The sequence below is a fragment of the Argentina anserina genome, chromosome 4, assembly GCF_933775445.1.
Source record: "Argentina anserina chromosome 4, drPotAnse1.1, whole genome shotgun sequence".
Lineage (NCBI taxonomy): Eukaryota > Viridiplantae > Streptophyta > Magnoliopsida > Rosales > Rosaceae > Argentina > Argentina anserina.
The window spans coordinates 19,590,053-19,607,963 of NC_065875.1; the positions used below are offsets into that span (position 1 = coordinate 19,590,053).

The 17,911-nt window shown below is 39.2% G+C and overlaps 3 protein-coding genes across 3 annotated transcripts; 2 read left to right on the forward strand and 1 right to left on the reverse strand.

Moving 5' to 3' along the window:
• Nucleotides 1-3,245: 3,245 nt before the first annotated feature.
• LOC126791157 (uncharacterized) lies at nucleotides 3,246-5,259 on the reverse strand. The gene is made up of 3 exons (XM_050517566.1): nucleotides 5,095-5,259; nucleotides 4,239-4,446; nucleotides 3,246-3,714 (listed from the first exon to the last, which is right to left on the reverse strand). Exons 1-3 carry the CDS (start codon nucleotides 5,166-5,168, stop codon nucleotides 3,673-3,675), a joined length of 324 nt encoding a protein of 107 aa, XP_050373523.1. The 5' UTR covers nucleotides 5,169-5,259; the 3' UTR covers nucleotides 3,246-3,672.
• A 4,825-nt stretch (nucleotides 5,260-10,084) lies between these two features.
• LOC126791617 (uncharacterized) lies at nucleotides 10,085-11,086 on the forward strand. The gene has a single exon (XM_050518094.1). It carries the CDS (start codon nucleotides 10,137-10,139, stop codon nucleotides 11,016-11,018), a length of 882 nt encoding a protein of 293 aa, XP_050374051.1. The 5' UTR covers nucleotides 10,085-10,136; the 3' UTR covers nucleotides 11,019-11,086.
• A 5,359-nt stretch (nucleotides 11,087-16,445) lies between these two features.
• Nucleotides 16,446-17,498, forward strand: LOC126789862 (putative disease resistance protein At1g50180). The gene has a single exon (XM_050515928.1). It carries the CDS (start codon nucleotides 16,614-16,616, stop codon nucleotides 17,469-17,471), a length of 858 nt encoding a protein of 285 aa, XP_050371885.1. The 5' UTR covers nucleotides 16,446-16,613; the 3' UTR covers nucleotides 17,472-17,498.
• The last annotated feature ends 413 nt before the right edge of the window (nucleotides 17,499-17,911 follow it).

Consider the following 17,911-nt stretch of genomic DNA (forward strand, 5'->3'; position numbering starts at 1 on the left):
AGAGGTCATTTCTAGAATTAAGCTCTGAAACAAGCAATATTATGACTTCTTTCATCAATAACAAAGTTGATACTAATCAGCTGTATGAAGATGTCTCAATTCATGTTCTGTATAATAATCAGCCAAGAAGTCGAGAATTGTGAAGTTTGTCACTTTTCTAAGCTCACTAGATTACCTTTCAACTCTTCTGTCTCTAGGGCTTGTAATCCGTTTGAAATCATCCATTCAGACATTTGGGGACCAATTCTAGAATCATTTGATGGATTTAGATATTTTGTAATTTTTGTTGATGATTTTACTAGGATTACATGGTTGTATCTGCTAAAATTTAAGAGTGAAGTATTTGAAGTGTTCAAATTTTTCTATGATCTTGTGAACAATCAGTTCTCATCCAAAATCAAAATTCTAAATCTAATAATGGGTCAAAATTTATGTCTCATAAAATGTCTCAGTTTCTAAATGCAAATGGGATTATTCACCAAACTAGTTGTATTGGGACTCCACAACAAAATGGAGTTGCAGAAGGAAAGAATACAGATCTGCTTGAAAAAACAAGGGCTATGATGTTTCATGCTCAGGTCGTTTCAGATGCGGGCATCTGCACTGTGTGGATGTCCCGATTCAAGCGACGGCAGGCCGCAACGGCGCGGCGGATCAGCACAGCCGCACTACTCACCTCCCGGATATCTCGTATGTGCTCGCCGGAGCTCCATTGGCGACCAACGGCGGCCGGAATCTACAAAAATCAAGTTTCTGGGCAAATTCCGGTGATTTTGCCATTCCGACCACCGTGGGTCACTGATGGAGCTCCAACCGACACAGACGAGACCACCGGGAGGTGGGGAGTGCAGCTGTCGTGGTCCGTCTCGCCGTTGCGGCCCGCCATTGCCGGAATCGGTGAATCCGTACCTTATGTAAGGTATGGACGTCAACACCTGAAAATCCTTCATTTCATGCTAATGTACCTAAGAAATTAAGTTTGGTATCAAGCTGTTCTTACTGCAACTTACATGATTAACAGATTACCAAGTAGAGTTCTAAATGCAAGGTCACCTCTGGAAGTTCTGAAAAATAGAAAAATTAATTTGTCTCACTTGAGGGTGTTTGGATTAGTGTGTTATGTTCATGTTCAAGCAGATAAATTAGATCTCAGAGTAGTGAAGTGTATTTTTCTGGGTTATTCTTCTACTCAAAATGGATATTATTGCTACGATCCTATCTGCAAAAAGAAGTTTGTTTCAAGAGATGTAAAATTTAATGAGTCAGTTTTTTATTTTTCTAAGAAGTTGGATACTAGTCCTCAGGAGGAGTTCTACAAGATTTGTTTCCAGTTCCAAATGTCAATACTGATGTTGTTGTGCAGAATTCTCCTAGTGAAATCAGGAATGATGCAGTTCTTGAACCATCAGTGAGTTTTGATGATATTAATGATGGTAATGATCAATTTCAAGGGTATGATGATGAAGTTGATCAACCAGCAGCTGTTGTTGATTCTCCTGCTATTCCTCCTCTACCTAGGAGAAATCCTACTCACACCAGAAATCCTCTAGCTCAGCACAAAGACTATGTGTCATATAGCTCCAGGTATCCAATTGCTGATTATATGAACTATGCAAAATTCTCCTCTTCATATGCTGCTTATCTCAGTACATTAGACAATTGCATTGAGCCTCAAAATTTTCAAGAGGCAAGTCAACTTGAAGTTTGGAGGCATGCTATGGATACTAAACTGAAGGCTTTGGATGAAAATCAAATCTGGAGCGTTGTGAAGTTGCCTAAAGGAAAAAAGGCTGCTGGTAGTAGATGGATTTATAAAACAAAGTTGCATGTTAATAGAACCTTGGAGAGACCTAAAGCTCGACTTGTGGCTCGTGGCTTCACTCAGACCTGTGGAGTTGACTACAAGGAAACCATTGCTCCTGTAGCTAAAATGAACAGCGTAGAGTGTTGCTCTCAGTTGCAGTTAATCAAAATTGGTCTTTCCATCAAATGGATGTAAAGAATGTTTTTTCTGCATGGTGAATTAGAAGAAGTTTACATGAAGCTTCCTCCTGATCATGCTCTTTATGATGAACCTGAGATGGTCTGCAGACTACACAAATCTTATTGCAGCATCTTGTTAAACAAATCTTATATTGTTGAGAATTATGTAACTATGTCGACTTAGTTAGTCTAACTATGATGACATTAGTTTGGTTATGTTCAAGTGGAAGCATGTGATGTGCAGGGTGGTTGATCTGCTGTGTCCCTTCATTTGTGCTCAGCATGGTGGATCATGTGGTTCTCCATAATCACATTTGTCAAGGCATGGGTTGTGTGAATAGCTATAGTGTTTTAGCCATACTTTACCTTTTAGTTGGTAATTAGTTGTTAGTTTTTTTTTCTATATATAGCTTCATTCTTGGCCTGTAATAACACAATTCAAAATATTAAAAGTGAGAAAATTGCTCCAAACCTGGTGTTCAATTTCTTCATATATAATGATACGGTTGTGATTCAAACTCATTTAGGTATCTTATGCTTTTCAATCAAAACAACCGCTTTGCCCAATTTCCAACTAAACTGAAACATAAGGAACAAATTAGCAGCCTCATATCAATGGAGAAGGTTAAACAAAGACCGGAAGTCCAGAACTATACATTAACACCAAATATAGGACAGAGATATAAAGGAAGTGAATCATACCTGCTATTGAAGCCTTTAAACTTCGCTGGAGGCCCAGAAGCTCAATCAAGAATGCTTATTTCGTCTCAGGTTGATCTAAATTGATAATCATCAATACTCACAACCTCTCTAAGCTTATCACCTTCCTCAAATTTTCTCACAGTGAACGAGAAGAAGTCAAAAGTCAAGTTAACTCAGGGCCCTGCTTGCACCCGTTTAAGATATGTGATATGTATATGCGCGTCTAAGGCGAGTTTTAGAAGTTAGAATGATCAATCGCAGGCCCCCACAGAAACTAGAAGGACCAATAATGCAAGGCTTTCTCTCTGACTTACAAGTGAAATACCTTGTTTTCATTTTCGTCGAAGCTTCTGCGACTCTGTCGATTCTTTTCAGAGTTGTCCTCAATGCCCTATTTTGCGGCATATGTTGTGGAAAAATTGAGGTTGTTTCTTAAGATTTCAGATTCTGCAGAATGGAATGAAGCATAACAAACCCATGTAGACCTCTGATCTGTAGTTATATCAAAATGACGAAGTACAGACTGGTTTTGTATCTAATATTGTGCAGTTGTATTCATGTCACTTCCTCAACCCTCATCCCACTTTCTAGTATTGATGAGAGATGAATTTCAGAAACAATTGGTGATTTGAAGAGAAAGATGACAACAATATTTTTCATAACAAATCTTGAACAGGTTATGCAGTTTTGAACTCGCCAACTGTCAAAAGCATTACACAAAATTTGATGGATACAGTTCAACTCATTTCAACTTAGAATTTGAAGACCTCTGAACAGGCTTTGCAATAGGCCTAGCCGGTGCAGGTCTAGCAAGCTTCTTGGCATCATACTTTATAGATGAGAAGGCGGCGATCAACGCAAGCAACATAGTTGGGTAGACATACACGGCTTTAGTAGGAACAGTTGTCACAGGCTTTCCAAGGATACCTTCTTTGATGAGGCCCCAAATCAACAAAAGTGTCCCAAACATGCTCATCCTCCCTGATTTCAGAACACATACAAGGGCTCCAGCCACAGAGAAGTAGCTCCCTGTAAGAACATAGTGAATAAATGAAAAACATGGATGAGATTACTGGTCTGCTAGATATTTTTCAATGAGAAAGCCTAAATAGACTGCTAATCCCTGATACGGATATATAGTACACATCATGATAATATAACAGGAAGCATGAGATAAAATTTCACATAGTTTGAGATGAAACTGGATCCGACATATCTGCTGTAATGTACTCACCTCCCTTAATCGTTTTGCAGTCAGTATAAAAAGAGAATACTTACTATCTTATATTATTTGTTTACGTTACGCAGCATCCTATTCAAACATTAACAGTGTGCAATACAATCGGAAAAAAGAAAGTTAGGTTTCAGAAGTAGACAATTTATAGACAAGAGTTTAGCAAGATCAAAAATTTAATCCAGCTAGCAAATCAGGAAGATACTCTATAAGAAAAAAGATCATAGGCTTCCTTTAAATAGAATCTATATGTTTTAAAATAACAGAAAAGGAAAGTCAGTTGAAAAACGCAAATCTCTAAGTGCTGGAGATCAGTAACTGGACTGGCTTCCTTTGCATTGGTCAAGTTATAGATTTCTAATAAGTTATCCCAGCTTGGAATAGTCATGTTCTTTACAAGGCCATTAGCCAGAGCCCCAGGGTACAGAAGAGCCTTCACTACCGGAACACGAAAGATCTCACTCGTAATCAGCTGAGAAGATGTGAAATGCAATGGTGTGGTGCACATACCAGCTCTGCATGGAACTCTGACAATAGCCAAAGAAGTAACAAAATATAAACATTAAACACTTATGTGATTTGTTTAAGATAAGCTAAACAAACAAAACGGGGACGCAAGAGATAGATTCACAGTACAGCAGGGAGGTTCAACATGGTGCAATGACAAATACATGACTTTACAATAGCAACATAAAACATAGCAAGCAGGACCTAGACAGATCCCAAATAGATTTATGTAAATGAGCAATCTATAATATGTTCTCTACAGCAGAGCTTTCAGCAACTCTGATTACTCTACTTCGTTTGGTACGATTTTCGCATAACGACTTAAAACTAGTCAACTGCTACTAAAAAAGAACTCATCCTTGAGCTTAGTTGATTTACTAGTCTCAAATTACTGATCCAACTGTCAAACCAAACATACTCTGCAGAACCTAAATCACAGCTCCAGTTAAATCTAAAGCAGAGGATCAAGATTCAGTCTTTTTGGAAAATCTAGCACTAACAACATGATCCAAACCAACCCAGATACCACAAACCCAAAACAACCAATACCCAGATGCTGAAACACGAAACAGAGCCAGCAATAACCACAATCCATATATATTTCACAGGTTGCGAGCTACAATTATAAGATCCAAAATTTCGATAGTTCTACAGAATTTTCACAGTACCTGAAAAGTGGGACCTGAAAAACGATTAGGACGAAAAGATGCGAGCAGCCTTCGTTTGAATATTGCTCATCCATCCTTTGGACGACGACGAAGAAGCAGCAGCAGTCGCCATTATTCGTTTAGCTCAAATCCAGACTCTTCTGAGATTTCAAGGCTATACTTGCAATACGAAAAATTGTGTTTATAGGAATTCTTGGAATAGGGGTAAAATGGTCTTTTCATCAAAAAATAGATCGTATTCAATGTTTGCGGCTCGAATCCGACCATCTCTGTCGCAGTTCCGACGTATCCATTGTTCCCAAGGTATGATGCATTCAATTACTTGTTGGATAAGCTTCGAAAACCCTCGAAAACATGCCGGAGACCGGACTGAGTCGGTTCGTAAAAGACTATTTTACCCCTATATTGTTGCCTTCTTTTTACATTATTGACAAAATGATAAAATTGTCTTTTCAATCAAAATATTGGAACGTATTCAACGTTTGCGGCTCGAATCTGACCTTCTCCGGTGTGGTTCCGAGCGAATTTTTTTCCCCAAAGATATGATGCGCTCAAGTACTTATCGGAAAGGCGTAAAAAAACCTTAAAAACATGCTGGAGACGGGACGGATATGTTGCAAAAAGACAATATTACCCCTACATTGTTTCTCACCTACAGCACACCGAACGACATCTTTTCCATCTGTGGTAAAGAGGTGACGAAAGAGTGACTTCGAGGTATTTATTATTGCAAGTGTACGTAATTTTTCTTTTGGATCATGACTCATTATTGTATTGGTCATGATCCTTGTCTGACCTAGAGGAAAGAAAGAAACAACACAAACATCCTTTTATTTTCCAATGGAAACATTGCAGGTACATATTGCCAAGTATGGAAGAAGACTGAAATTTCTATCCCAGATTGCCAAGTGATAGCACTCATGAAAAAAGAAATATCACCCACCGTGGGTTCGAGGCCACAAGGTTAAGAGCCTTGCGCTCTACCAACTGAGGTAGACGGGCTTAACGACAAAAGCGTAAAATAAGGGTAGTAATAGAGCTTATAAGCTCCACGTCTAATGAACTATCACATATATATGTAGTCACGTACAGTCTTCGTCACCAGCCAGATGACTTTGAATACTAGGAGAAGGCAAGTGTGGTCTCTGTAATGTCTGATCCCTGAAGATGTGGCTATTTCTATTGAAAGGCGGATCCACCATTCCAATAGTGCATACAAGTAGTCAAAATCATCATCAAGAGTTGGAAAACATTCATTGAAGATGTTATGATATGAGGGTTGTTCTCTTCTTGTTTTCCACCGCGATTTTGTGTCCGCTGCGCCGATTGTGCCAGTCGCAGTTCTTCGTTAGTGATGATCTCAGGCTGGTTTTGATTCAAAACAACGTCATTGTTCTCCAATGGGAGTAGGTACGTACATTGTTGGGAACATCTGAGCTACGCACGTACCTTCTTGCACTACTGCTAGTTCAGAAACATATATTCTTCACAAATATAAGAGTATGTACTCATCATTCGATCTCGTCGTCTATCGAAGAGTTGGAAGCTCTTATTATCTACAACTCATAACGAGAACAAAGAAAAGCATGCCACTTAATATTGAGGGTGAAAGACGGAGGTTCTTCTCTCCACCCAGTGGAGGTTCACTTCATATCTGATAACGGCGAGTGTTACACATTTGTACAATGGAGCCGGTCAATGTTTTATATATTTAACTCAAATTGTGGCTTATGTTATGTCACATTATTGTTTTTTTATGGAATGTGAATGTTCACACGGTGCATGCAAGAATTTTTAGGTAAAAGAGGTGGTCTAGCTATCTATTAATGTGAATGACAAAATTTATAATTGATCTCTTACATAAGATCTCGGTTAAACATCTCAGTCAAATCCTCAACCCCTAAGTAATGGCTTGTAATTATTCTTCTGAAATAATATAATATAATAACAAACAATAATCAATATGTATTCATAAATGTCTTGTCATATTACTCATATATGCAAACAATGCTAAAGTTAAGCTCCACTCGTGTTTTCAAAAATGTATATACAGCCGGAGGGACCGAGATCCTCTCCTAATGTAAATTTTGCTAATATTGTCTAATAAACGAATCTTGACCATCCATTTTCAACCAACAGCCAAGATGAGCGTGATTGTTAAAAACTTCTCATACCCTTCTCTCACCCAATTCCCTCTCTCTATCTCTCTCCCCCTCTTATCCCCAAACGGCCAAACTCTTCGACCTTCAATTTCTTTTCAATTAAAATGGCTGCTCTATCTCCTCCTCTTTCTCTTCCATCCCAGAAGGCCCGCCGCCGCCTATAAGCCCCCATCGCCACAGCCACCTACCCCCTTCGCCGCCACCGAACTTGGTGCTCGATTTCGTGCTCCTTTATGTGGTGGTGGAGTGTGTTATCGTCGGCAGAGGAGAAGAAATTGAAGATGCAGAGCTGAGACAGCCATGGGTTTTCGGGTGAACTTCGCAGCCCCTTTTCTGGCGACTGTTAGAGCTACATGAGCGTACGTTGTAGCTGAGTTATAAGTGAATTAGAGGCTGAGTTCCAGAGCGGGATGATTAAGAGGAAAAGTTGGAAGACGACTTTGTTGTTAGGAGTTTGTTGATGAGCTTCCTGCCAATTGGAAATTTTTTAAAGGTAAAATCAAGGTAGGAATTGATTACATTACAGTAGTCGGTTGTTTAATAAATTTGGAATTAGAATTGAAGTTTGTGGCTTTAGTTTTCAGTTTTATTTGGAAATTAAAGCCAACCTGCATATTCTACTCCCTGAAGGTTGGTGAATCAAAAGGAAGCCGAGTTCTAAGTCGATTATGAGCTGAATAATAAGAGGGAGTTAGATCAAGAGAGAAACTCCCTGTTATTTTGAAATTATGAAGTTGGAGGATTAAGGGAAGCCAAGAAAGGTAACTTCATTGGAAAATATTATGCTATTGAGAAAGGTAATAGCTAGCATTGAATATTGGACTTTTGCCTTGATCGTTGTTTACTTGGAAATTTAGTTGATCGGAATTGGAACCAAAGTTGGTATTATTCAAGTTTGTTGGAATTAAATTGCTTGGTGATTCTACTGAGTTGCTACCAACTATGCATGATATTGAATTTACAAGTTGGTTCCATTGTAATGCCTCATTAAGTTGAAGTTGGTAAACAATTACATAAGAAAAGGTTGTAGGTGTGAAGGTTATATTCTATCCAATTTGGTTAAAATATAACATTTTGGTTAAGGAGGTTGTGTTCTTTGATATTGACTTTGGTTATTGCAATTCTGGTTAAATGTGTAGTGCTTTCAAGGTTAGTTTAATTGAAAGTGAGGTATTGAATTTGTACATGTATATGTTGGTTTGAAGTGTTATTAATGTTGTATGAGGTTATGATCAGAAACATGATCATAGAACCTTGTAGGGATGTACTGTACTGCTAAGAATAAATTGATGTAGATGTTGGGTGCCTATAGTAAACATTATCATAGGTTACATAATCATTGTTCCTACAATCCTACTGTAGTTCCTTCATAAAATGATTACTCTTCAATTTGGAAACTAGTTATTGACTTCTCAAGGTCGCCTGTTATACTGATCTCATTTCCATTTGCTATGACGAAATTCAATCTTCATCAGAGAGGGAAATGAGTTGATAATTTTGGTAAAGCACATTTGTAAGCATGAACTTGAAAGTTACATATTTTGATAAATCAATTTGAATAGAGTACAAAGCTATGGAGAGCAAGTTGCCAACGTAGGACTTGCTACATAATATTTAAGCAGAATCCATCCAAATACTGACTACAAGATCAGTTGAAGTAACATAGTTGAATTGAACTCATTAAGTCAATGAACTCATCAAGTTACAGAACTCATCAGACCTTCTTGAACTATGACATAAATATATAACTATTGCCTTCATAACAACCAAGATAGATGTCCAGCAAAAAGAACTCATTGTATTAACAATGTTAACATCAATATTAGAGGAATCGTTAGAGCATGGCTATACAATCTGCAATATTTTTCCTACATTAGCAAAAATCAAAATGGCATTGTCTGGCACTACTATATTCTTTAGTCTTCCTCACAATTAGATATTCTAGGAAATCCCATGATATTTAATTGAACAAATTCTAATTCCAAATTTATTAAACAACTGATTACTGTAATGTAATCAACTCCAACCTTGAGTTTACCTTTACAAAAAATCCCAACTTGCATTAAGCTCATCAACGAACTCCTAACAACAAAGTTGTCTTCCAACTTTTCCTCTTAATCATCCCGCTCTGGAACTCAGCCTCTAATTCACTTGTAACTCAGCTACAACGTACGCTCATGTAGCTCGAACAGTCGCCAGAAAAGGGGCTGCGAAGTTCACCCGAAAACCCATGGCTGCCTCAGCTCAGTGTCTTCGATTTCTTCTCCTCTGCCGACGATAACACGCTCCACCACCACATAAAGGAGCACGGAAACGAGCACCAAGTTCGGCAGCGGCGAAGGGGACTTATAGGCGGCGGCAGACCTTCTGGGATGGAAGACATAGAGGAGGAGATAGAGCGGCCATTTTAATTGAAAAGAAACAAAAAGTCGAAGAGTTTGGTCATTTGGGGATGAGAGGGGGAGAGAGATAGAGAAAGAGAATTGAGTGAGAGAAGGGTATGAGAAGTTTTTAACAATTAGGCTCATCTTGACTATTGATTGACAATGAATGTTCAAGATTCGTTTATTATGCAATATTAGCAAAATTTGCATGATGAGAAGATCTCGGTCCCGGCCGGAGTTGTTGTTGTTGTTCCAAAACCTATGTTACTATGGACTAGAATTATCTCGCTAATTTAATAAATCCGATTTGATTTTTTTTATTGATGTCGAAGCTATTAATTTCCGTCAGTCGTCGAATATCCAAAAAATGAAAAGACGAAGAGTCATTACTCATCCGACGGCCCACATCGCTACACTGATGCTTATCTGCCAGAATTGCCCAATCCCTTATCCTACGCGCACTCCTCTGTGACCTTTTGTCCTCTTCTTCACTCTCATGGCAGCTGAGCTACAGCCACTGGAAGCCACTATTCCCGCCGGCCCAACCACCACCTCCACGTCGACACCTTCACTTCATATAACAACCCCGCCGACGGCCTCAATTCCAACCACAACAGCACCACCACTACCACCAACAACGGCTCTACACACCGCTGAAAATCCAGGCCCGCAGCAATTGGGCCAGAAACGGCAGCGCCGGCCGAGCGTCCGGTTAGGTGAGATCGGCGATCAGCCCGCCGCCACCGTCTCAATCGACTCACACATGCGGCGGGCTAGGTACCCCTGGAAGCTCCCGAAGGACTCCACCAAATCCGTCAAGGCCAGGTCGATAACGCACCTCGTCAACGGCCACGACTCGACGGAGATAGACGACCGGAACCAGAATGGTGACGGCGGATTCGAGTTCGGCAGCCGGAAGATCAAATCGAAGCGAGCGGCGACGACGAAGAGAGTCCGGTCGAATTGGATAGCGAATTCGAAGATCGACGAGGGAGGGGATAGCCGTGACGACGGGGAGGGGTGGATGAGCGCAGATCCCGATAGGGAAAGTCCGGTGAGGGACGAGAGTCCGGTGCAGTCGGCGGAGGAGAACGAGGGGCATAATAACTGGAGAGTTGGGGGAAATTGGGGGAGGGGATCGGAGAGTAGGGAAAACGACGCCGTAGAGATGCCGGAGTCGAATTGGAGCGGAGTGAGGACGTGGCTGATTGAATTGGGGTTGAGTCGGTATACACCGGTGTTTGAGATACATGAGGTGGATGACGAAGTGTTGCCGATGCTGACGTTGGAGGATCTTAAGGATATGGGGATCAACGCCGTCGGGTCACGGCGGAAAATGTACAGTGCTATCCAGAAGCTTCGGAAAGGGTTCTCGTGAGTGTTAGCTTTCCTGCTCTCATTTTTTGTTCTTTTTTTGCTGTGTTTTTTTTTTGTTGTTGTTTAGAGAAGTAGTGTAACCTTATCATAAACCCTCGGCCATGGAAGAAATTGCGGAGGAGATGCTTGTCTGAGAGGGTCTTTTGCCCTATTTTCGATTATAATAACAATGTTAACCTTAGTTTGCATTGCAGTTCTCTGTAGCATCACTCGCCCTCGCAAGTTGATTGCTCTTTCCTATCTTTAAACTAGTGACCCAAGTAAAATTCTTAACAATGTACATATCATTCTACTGCAATATGTGATGGTATTGGTGCTGTGGGCATGCTGGTAGTTATGTTGGCATGTTTCATTCTTAACAATGTATGCTGGTAGGGGGCATACATTGCTCATAGGATGGATTTTTCAACTGAGATAATATTGAGGTTCTGTCTCTACAATACATGGTGAAATTTTTTTTTAACTGGTATAGTTTTGGGGTTATGTCTCTACAATACATGTTCTAAATTACTCAAACTAGTGTATCTGATAGTTTCGGCTTAAATTGTAGGCGGGTGATAATGGTGTATCTAATTGGAAATAGTTTGGAATGTGGTTTCGTCAAGAATGTAGGGTAATGTTGGAGTGTCAATAACATATCTTCATTTGATCTACATGAAGAGTCCATCTATGTGGATTGCTTGTTTCTTAGCAGTTGAAGGGGTTAGTAACTTAGCACTCATGTATCGAGAGAGATGCAATGGCAGATAGGATTAGAATAACTAGAGCAGATACTGTGGTATAAGTTTAGTTTGGCAAGAACTCAATCAAGGAACTAAATTCACCACAGTGAAAAGAGAAAACGACATCATTGAGGTAGATAATATGGCTGAATTGAATTTAAGCAGAGTAAGTTTATGGCTAAGACTATTAAAATGGTTGAGTGAATCAATACAAACCAGTGTTTGAGATACATTAGGTCAATTTGACATTGGAGGAATTAAAAATCTGGGAATAATCATTGTTGGGTGGTGGCGCTAAATGTACAGTGCCATTCAGAAGCTTCACAATAATGCAACCTTAAAAAATGTCGTGGCCCTAGTAGAAATGGTCAAGTGCTTTTCACTGACAGAGTTTTCCGCCTATTTCTCTCCCATATTAACAATAACACAACCGTAATTTGCATATATCTGTCACATCACTTGTTCAGTTGTTCGTCTTTTTTTTGTTACTGTTTTCTCTCATTTATGAGAATGTAATTAGCTTCATCTGAGCTCACCTTTCTATTTTTAGTTCTGTAATGGTAACTGACCATGTTTCTGTAGACTGATTAGTGAGTTACTAAATATGTCCGTATAATCTCTCCATATACGATCCCTTTATTTTGCATTTCTTATTGTAAAGAAGAAAAAGATACTACCACACTACACACTATTTTTCTATTTGTAAGTACTTCCGAGTGGTACAGCTATACTATTTATAGGTACTGCATTGTTGTTTTAGTTTCTGTGTAGCACCAAGTGTGTATTGTAGTCTACCAGTTAAGTTCCTGTTGTCAAACACTTGCTAAAATGATATGGCTGTTTTAATGAAATTCATATGATGTTACTTGGTTCTTGTTATGCTCCGTCACTAGATTACCTGTAAAGAATTTGTCTAACTGATACTGTTTCCTTAAGTATTGAAGTGTGATTGGTATGGTGTACTCCATTGAGTCCATTCTTTCATACAAGTTGGTTTTGGGGGGCAGATTGTTGTTTGCTAAAGAATATTAACCTTTCCTTTGAAGACTGAAATTTGATTTCCTTATGAAGAATAGATGATTTAATAAAGAAGCCCTAAAGGGGTAAGTTCAAATTAGTATCCTCTGGGGGCTCTGGGGGTTGATGAGAAATTTAGACATAAGTGGTGCATTTGAAGCGGGTATTGCTCCAAGTACCAAGATCTACGGTGTATGGGATGAGAAGCTAATGTTATGTGGTATTGGTTTCATTTCACCCCTGCACAGCTAAGCATTGGTAGTTACTATAGACAGTAATTACTTTAAATGGAGGTGTGAGGATTGTTAGTCACTCTAAACGATAGACGGTAATTACTTTAAATGTTATGAAACCTGCCTCTGCTGCACGAAAATTGTATGGTCTGGAACCCTGGATGATTATACTGTTTGTTATTTAACCTTTTTGCTGTACTCCGATTGAACTGATTTTCTGTGCTTGCATATATATCTTATAATGACTAGGCTGAATAGCTTGCTCGCATCTGGACAGTGTGCTTGGAGCTGAAAGTTAAGAGAGTATCATCATCAACTCATCTATCTAAAGTTCCAAAATAAAAAAACCCTGGTTGTATGCCTCTAAGTTGTTCTTTTGTTCCCACCGAGGTGCCTCGAGTCTTTTAATTATAGCAAGATAGACAGACACTAAATAATGAAGTAAATTGCAAAGGTCAGGTAAGTAGTAGCTATCCAATTTTGCAGTTCTTTACAATTAAATCTATCAAGAAAGTTAGTTGCTAGTTATAACTTATGATATCTCATCTGGAACAAGTGGGAATTGTTTATGGTCTGCTGTTCTTATCAACGAACAACAGAGGAAGGTGGATACAGAAAGACCAGTTTACTTTGTTGGGTTGGTTGATGTAATAACCCGAATTTTTAGAAACTAAATGTCGAGTATTTTCAAAGTGTTAAACTTGTGAAATTAATTCAAGACGACAATTGGAGGTTTGCGACATTTCGAAACGAAAACGGAAACGTTCTCGGATTGTTTAATTAGAAAACGTAACGTTACCGCAACGTATAGATCGACTTTTATTCCGTCGCTCGGTTGTGAAAACTTCCTTCACGAAAGTCGTAGAGCTCATCGATACGAATTCGTGGACATGTCATGCGTTCGAATCGGACGTCGGACGCGAAAGTTATTAACGTCGGAAGTTCGTTTCCGATTTTGGAAATAGTATAAAAGGAAGGAGAGGAGATTATAAATCAGAAAATCATATTTTTCTAAAAAATCAGCTCGGGTACTGTTCACCCGACCCAAGAACCTTCTCCGGCCGATTTCTCCACCATCCGACGTCGTCTCGTGTCGTGCCACCTATCAAACTGACGGGCTCGACGAGCTCCATATTTTGGGCTACGCCTTGCACTCCGACGACAACCACACGCGGTGTAGCAACCGCCGGAAGTTACTGCTGTGGCGGCGCCGCCTCCTCCGGCCACCATGGCTCGAGATTCTTGTGGGGTTTTACTTGTCTCAGTCCCAGCAACATTCCCACAAAAGGAATCGAGCCAAATCGAAGTGTAAGTACCCGAATCAAAATTTCAATTTCTAGGGTTTGTGAATAGTGCCGATTTCATGTTCTTCGTTGTTTGGACTGTTTAGACTCGGATTTAGACCTTGGTGTCAACTAGAAAGTTGTTGGAAATGTTGTTTAGGTTGTGGTGGTGAAATTTGGTGATGATTGGTGGCGGTCGGTGAACAGTAACGCCGAATAAATAGTAATTGTGAATAGTAACTCCGCATGAATAGTGATATGTAACAGTAACTGTGAATAGTGATCTGTAACAGTAAATGTGAACAGTGTCATGGTAAAACAGTAACTTTGAACAGTGTTTTGGTAAACAGTAACTGTGACCAGTAGTTTAGTAAAAACAGTGATTAGTAAACATGAACAGTGTTCCGTGAACAATGTTTTATGAATAACATTTAGCTGTGCTGAACTCGTCACCTGATATTTTAAGTATCATTTTCTAAGCATTTATCGTGCTATTATGTGACTGACGAAACGAGTGAGGAAATTACTTTCAGGGTCATGGAAGTTGCACGCAGGAAAGAAGGTGAGTAAAATCTCACTTATTTACGAATCTACCCTTGCGGTGATTCCAAGATTTTTGCAAGAGTTTTTAATATTGAATTACGACACGTATACAATATAGTGGATTACGTATATATCGTATAAATGGTAATAAGTACATATATATATAGTTTGCTATATTATATACTGTTATGAATTCATTGGAATTAGTTATTTCGAATGACCAGAATTAAATGTTGAGCATGTGATGTGATTTTTGTACAATATGAGGTGTGATTATTGTACGTGGTTTTAACATGAGTTTGTTAAAATGTTTTGTCTTCGGACGTGTTTATGAAATATGACATGTATACGATATAATGGATTATATATATATTGTATAAATGGTAAATATGTACATATATATATAGTTTGCTATATAATATACTGTTATGATTTTATCATGATTTATGTCATTTCGATGACGAGATTTAAATATCGAGCATGTGATTTTGATTTGTACAATATGATGTGAGATTATTGTACGTGATTTTAACATTGAGTTTGTTAAAATGTTGATTTGTCTTCGGACATGATTTTTGATACAATATGATGTGAGATTATTGTACGTGATTTTAACATTGAGATTGTTAAAATGTTGATTTGTCTTCGGACATGATTTTTGGTACAATATGATGTGAGATTATTGTATGTGATTTTTAACATTGAGATTGTTAAAATGTTGATTTGTCTTCGGACGTGATTGAAACAATATGATGTGAGATTATTGTACGTGTTTGGCAAGTCGGAACCTAGCCTTTGGCCGGGCGAAAGTTACGATACAGTTAGAGCTCTAGTCTGTCTGCCTTAGTACTGCATGTGAGGTAACGGGTGGTTATCTGCTCATGGGTACTCAGATTGTTTTGGATGTTGGGTAGCGGGTGGCTATCCACCGTCGGCGGTGTATTACGAGAGGGGTAACAGATGTGTACCAGCGTTCTTGGTACCCGTAATATAAATGCATTTGGGTAACCAGAAGGATTACTTAATTTCTCATGAGCGTTTTATTTCATATTTCTTTGGGACAACCAGATGGGCCGTCCATTGACTCATGAGTGCATTTATATTTGTTTGATTTGTAGATTTTCGTATATATATTAATATGCGAGTTATATTTTCATTTTACTCATACGAGCTGTAAAGCTTACCGGGTTTGTGTTTACAATCCCGGTGCACCAATTCGATGGTGTAGTAGATAACTCCGCAGGTGTGGATTAGCGGGAATTGACGGACCGCTCAGAGGACTTGAAGTTATTTACCTCCAGCTTGTATGGGAATTTTGTGTGACTATCTTGTGAGGTTGTTGTGAGGATTATTCATTTCCATTTATTATAATGTTGAATTATAATTTGATTTGTAATAATCGATTTAACTGAGTTGTATTTTGAACTCAGAGATGATCCGCTGTGGCATTTAAATGATTTCGATTTCATTGAAATTGTTTAGTGTTTAACGACTTGAAATTTTGAGTTTTTAAGTTTGAAATTTTGGGGTCGTTACAGTTGACTTGGACTTTCGTGCATGCACTACATAGACGGAACAGGCTGCTCCACCGGTAGCATCTCGATCACCAATCTGAACTACCAAAGAACTCTATTGCGTCGGCGAAGAGAATATGGCTGAGGCGGTAGTTTCCTTTGTGGCAGAAAAAGGCTTGGAGACTTCATCATCCAAGAAGGGAAGTTCTTGTATGGAGTCAGTCATCAAGTTGAGCTTGCACAAACTGAGCTACAGTTGATGAGGGGCTTCCTCAAAGATACTGATGCAAGACAAGGAGATGATGAAACTGTTCGAATCTGGGTTGCGAAAATCAGAGATACTGCTTATGATTTGGAAGATGTGGTTGAAATCTGTGTTAGGAGTGGTGTCCAAGAGAGGAGGTTTCAAGAGTATACTGAAAAGGTTTGGTTGCATGTTCAAGGAAGGAGTTGATCTTCACAAAATTGGGTCAGAAATTCAGAACATTGCCACCGATATTTCTACTTTGAGGTCTAGTTTGGAAACTTACAACATCAGACCGGCAAGGGAGAGCGGAGCGGGAGGTGTCTCTTTTGAGCATGAGATGCAGCAACGACTAAGGCGGACATACTCTCATATAGTTGAACGCGATGTTGTTGGGTTGGAGGATAGTGTGAAGGAATTGGCGATGCATTTGGTGAGAAGTGGAGACGGCCATCGAGTTGTTTCTATTTGGGGGATGGGAGGTTTGGGGAAAACAACTCTTGCAAAACGGGTTTATCATGATAAGGAAGTCAGACAACACTTCGATTGTTTTGCTTGGGTTTGTATATCTCAACGATGTCAAGTACGAGATGTTTGGGAAGAAATCCTAGTAAAAGTATCTGCTGTGCAAAGAACAGAGATTGCTCAAACGAGGGATGGAGAAATAGCCAAGAAGCTTCATCTTGTTCAACAAGAGAGTGGATGTTTAGTAGTACTTGATGACATATGGAGTATCGAAACCTGGGAGTCTCTGAAAGCAGCATTTCCACTGTGTGCGGAAACTAAGAGCAGAATATTACTCACCACGCGCAATGAAGAAGTATCTTTGCATTCAGACAGAAATGGTTTCCTCTTCCAACCTCGATCACTTAATGACGATGAAGTTGGCAACTCTTGAAGAAGATAGCAATTTCCGGTAGAGAGGAAAGAGGTATGTTGTCATTCCATCCATTCTAAATTTGCTTTCTTATTCACTAATTAAGTAGTCATGCCTAGCCAATAGATTAGCTCTATTAGTTTCCAGCCTCAAGCATGCTTAGGAGAGTCTAGGAGAAACAAGAAGATATCATTCAATAGGAGCCCGTAGTAATATAAAAGAACTTGTTGCGTGAGAGCCTCGAGAAAACAAGTCCACCACTCTATTTAGTACCAATGCCTCGATGCCCAAGTATATACAAGCAGAGGGTACCTGGAATGTGGAAGATTGTTAACATATATACAACGGCTTCAGCATGTAATTAAACTAAATTTACGTTTATATGACGTTCAAATTTGTCTAAGAACCTAACTAAAATTTGAAAAATTAAATAAAAGCAATGAACTCCCAGTTCAAGTTCA

Bases quoted from the DNA above. Each gene is read 5' to 3' on its own strand.
- LOC126791157 (XM_050517566.1), bottom strand. From the start codon at position 5,168: ATGGATGAGCAATATTCAAACGAAGGCTGCTCGCATCTTTTCGTCCTA. The intron at 4,447-5,094 runs GTACTGTGAAAA...GGCTATTGTCAG, and splicing joins TTTCAGGTCCCACTTTTCAG to AGTTCCATGCAGAGCTGGTA. The intron at 3,715-4,238 runs GTTACTGATCTC...ATGTTCTTACAG, and splicing joins ATGCAAAGGAAGCCAGTCCA to GGAGCTACTTCTCTGTGGCT.
- LOC126791617 (XM_050518094.1), top strand. From the start codon at position 10,137: ATGGCAGCTGAGCTACAGCCACTGGAAGCCACTATTCCCGCCGGCCCA.
- LOC126789862 (XM_050515928.1), top strand. From the start codon at position 16,614: ATGCAAGACAAGGAGATGATGAAACTGTTCGAATCTGGGTTGCGAAAA.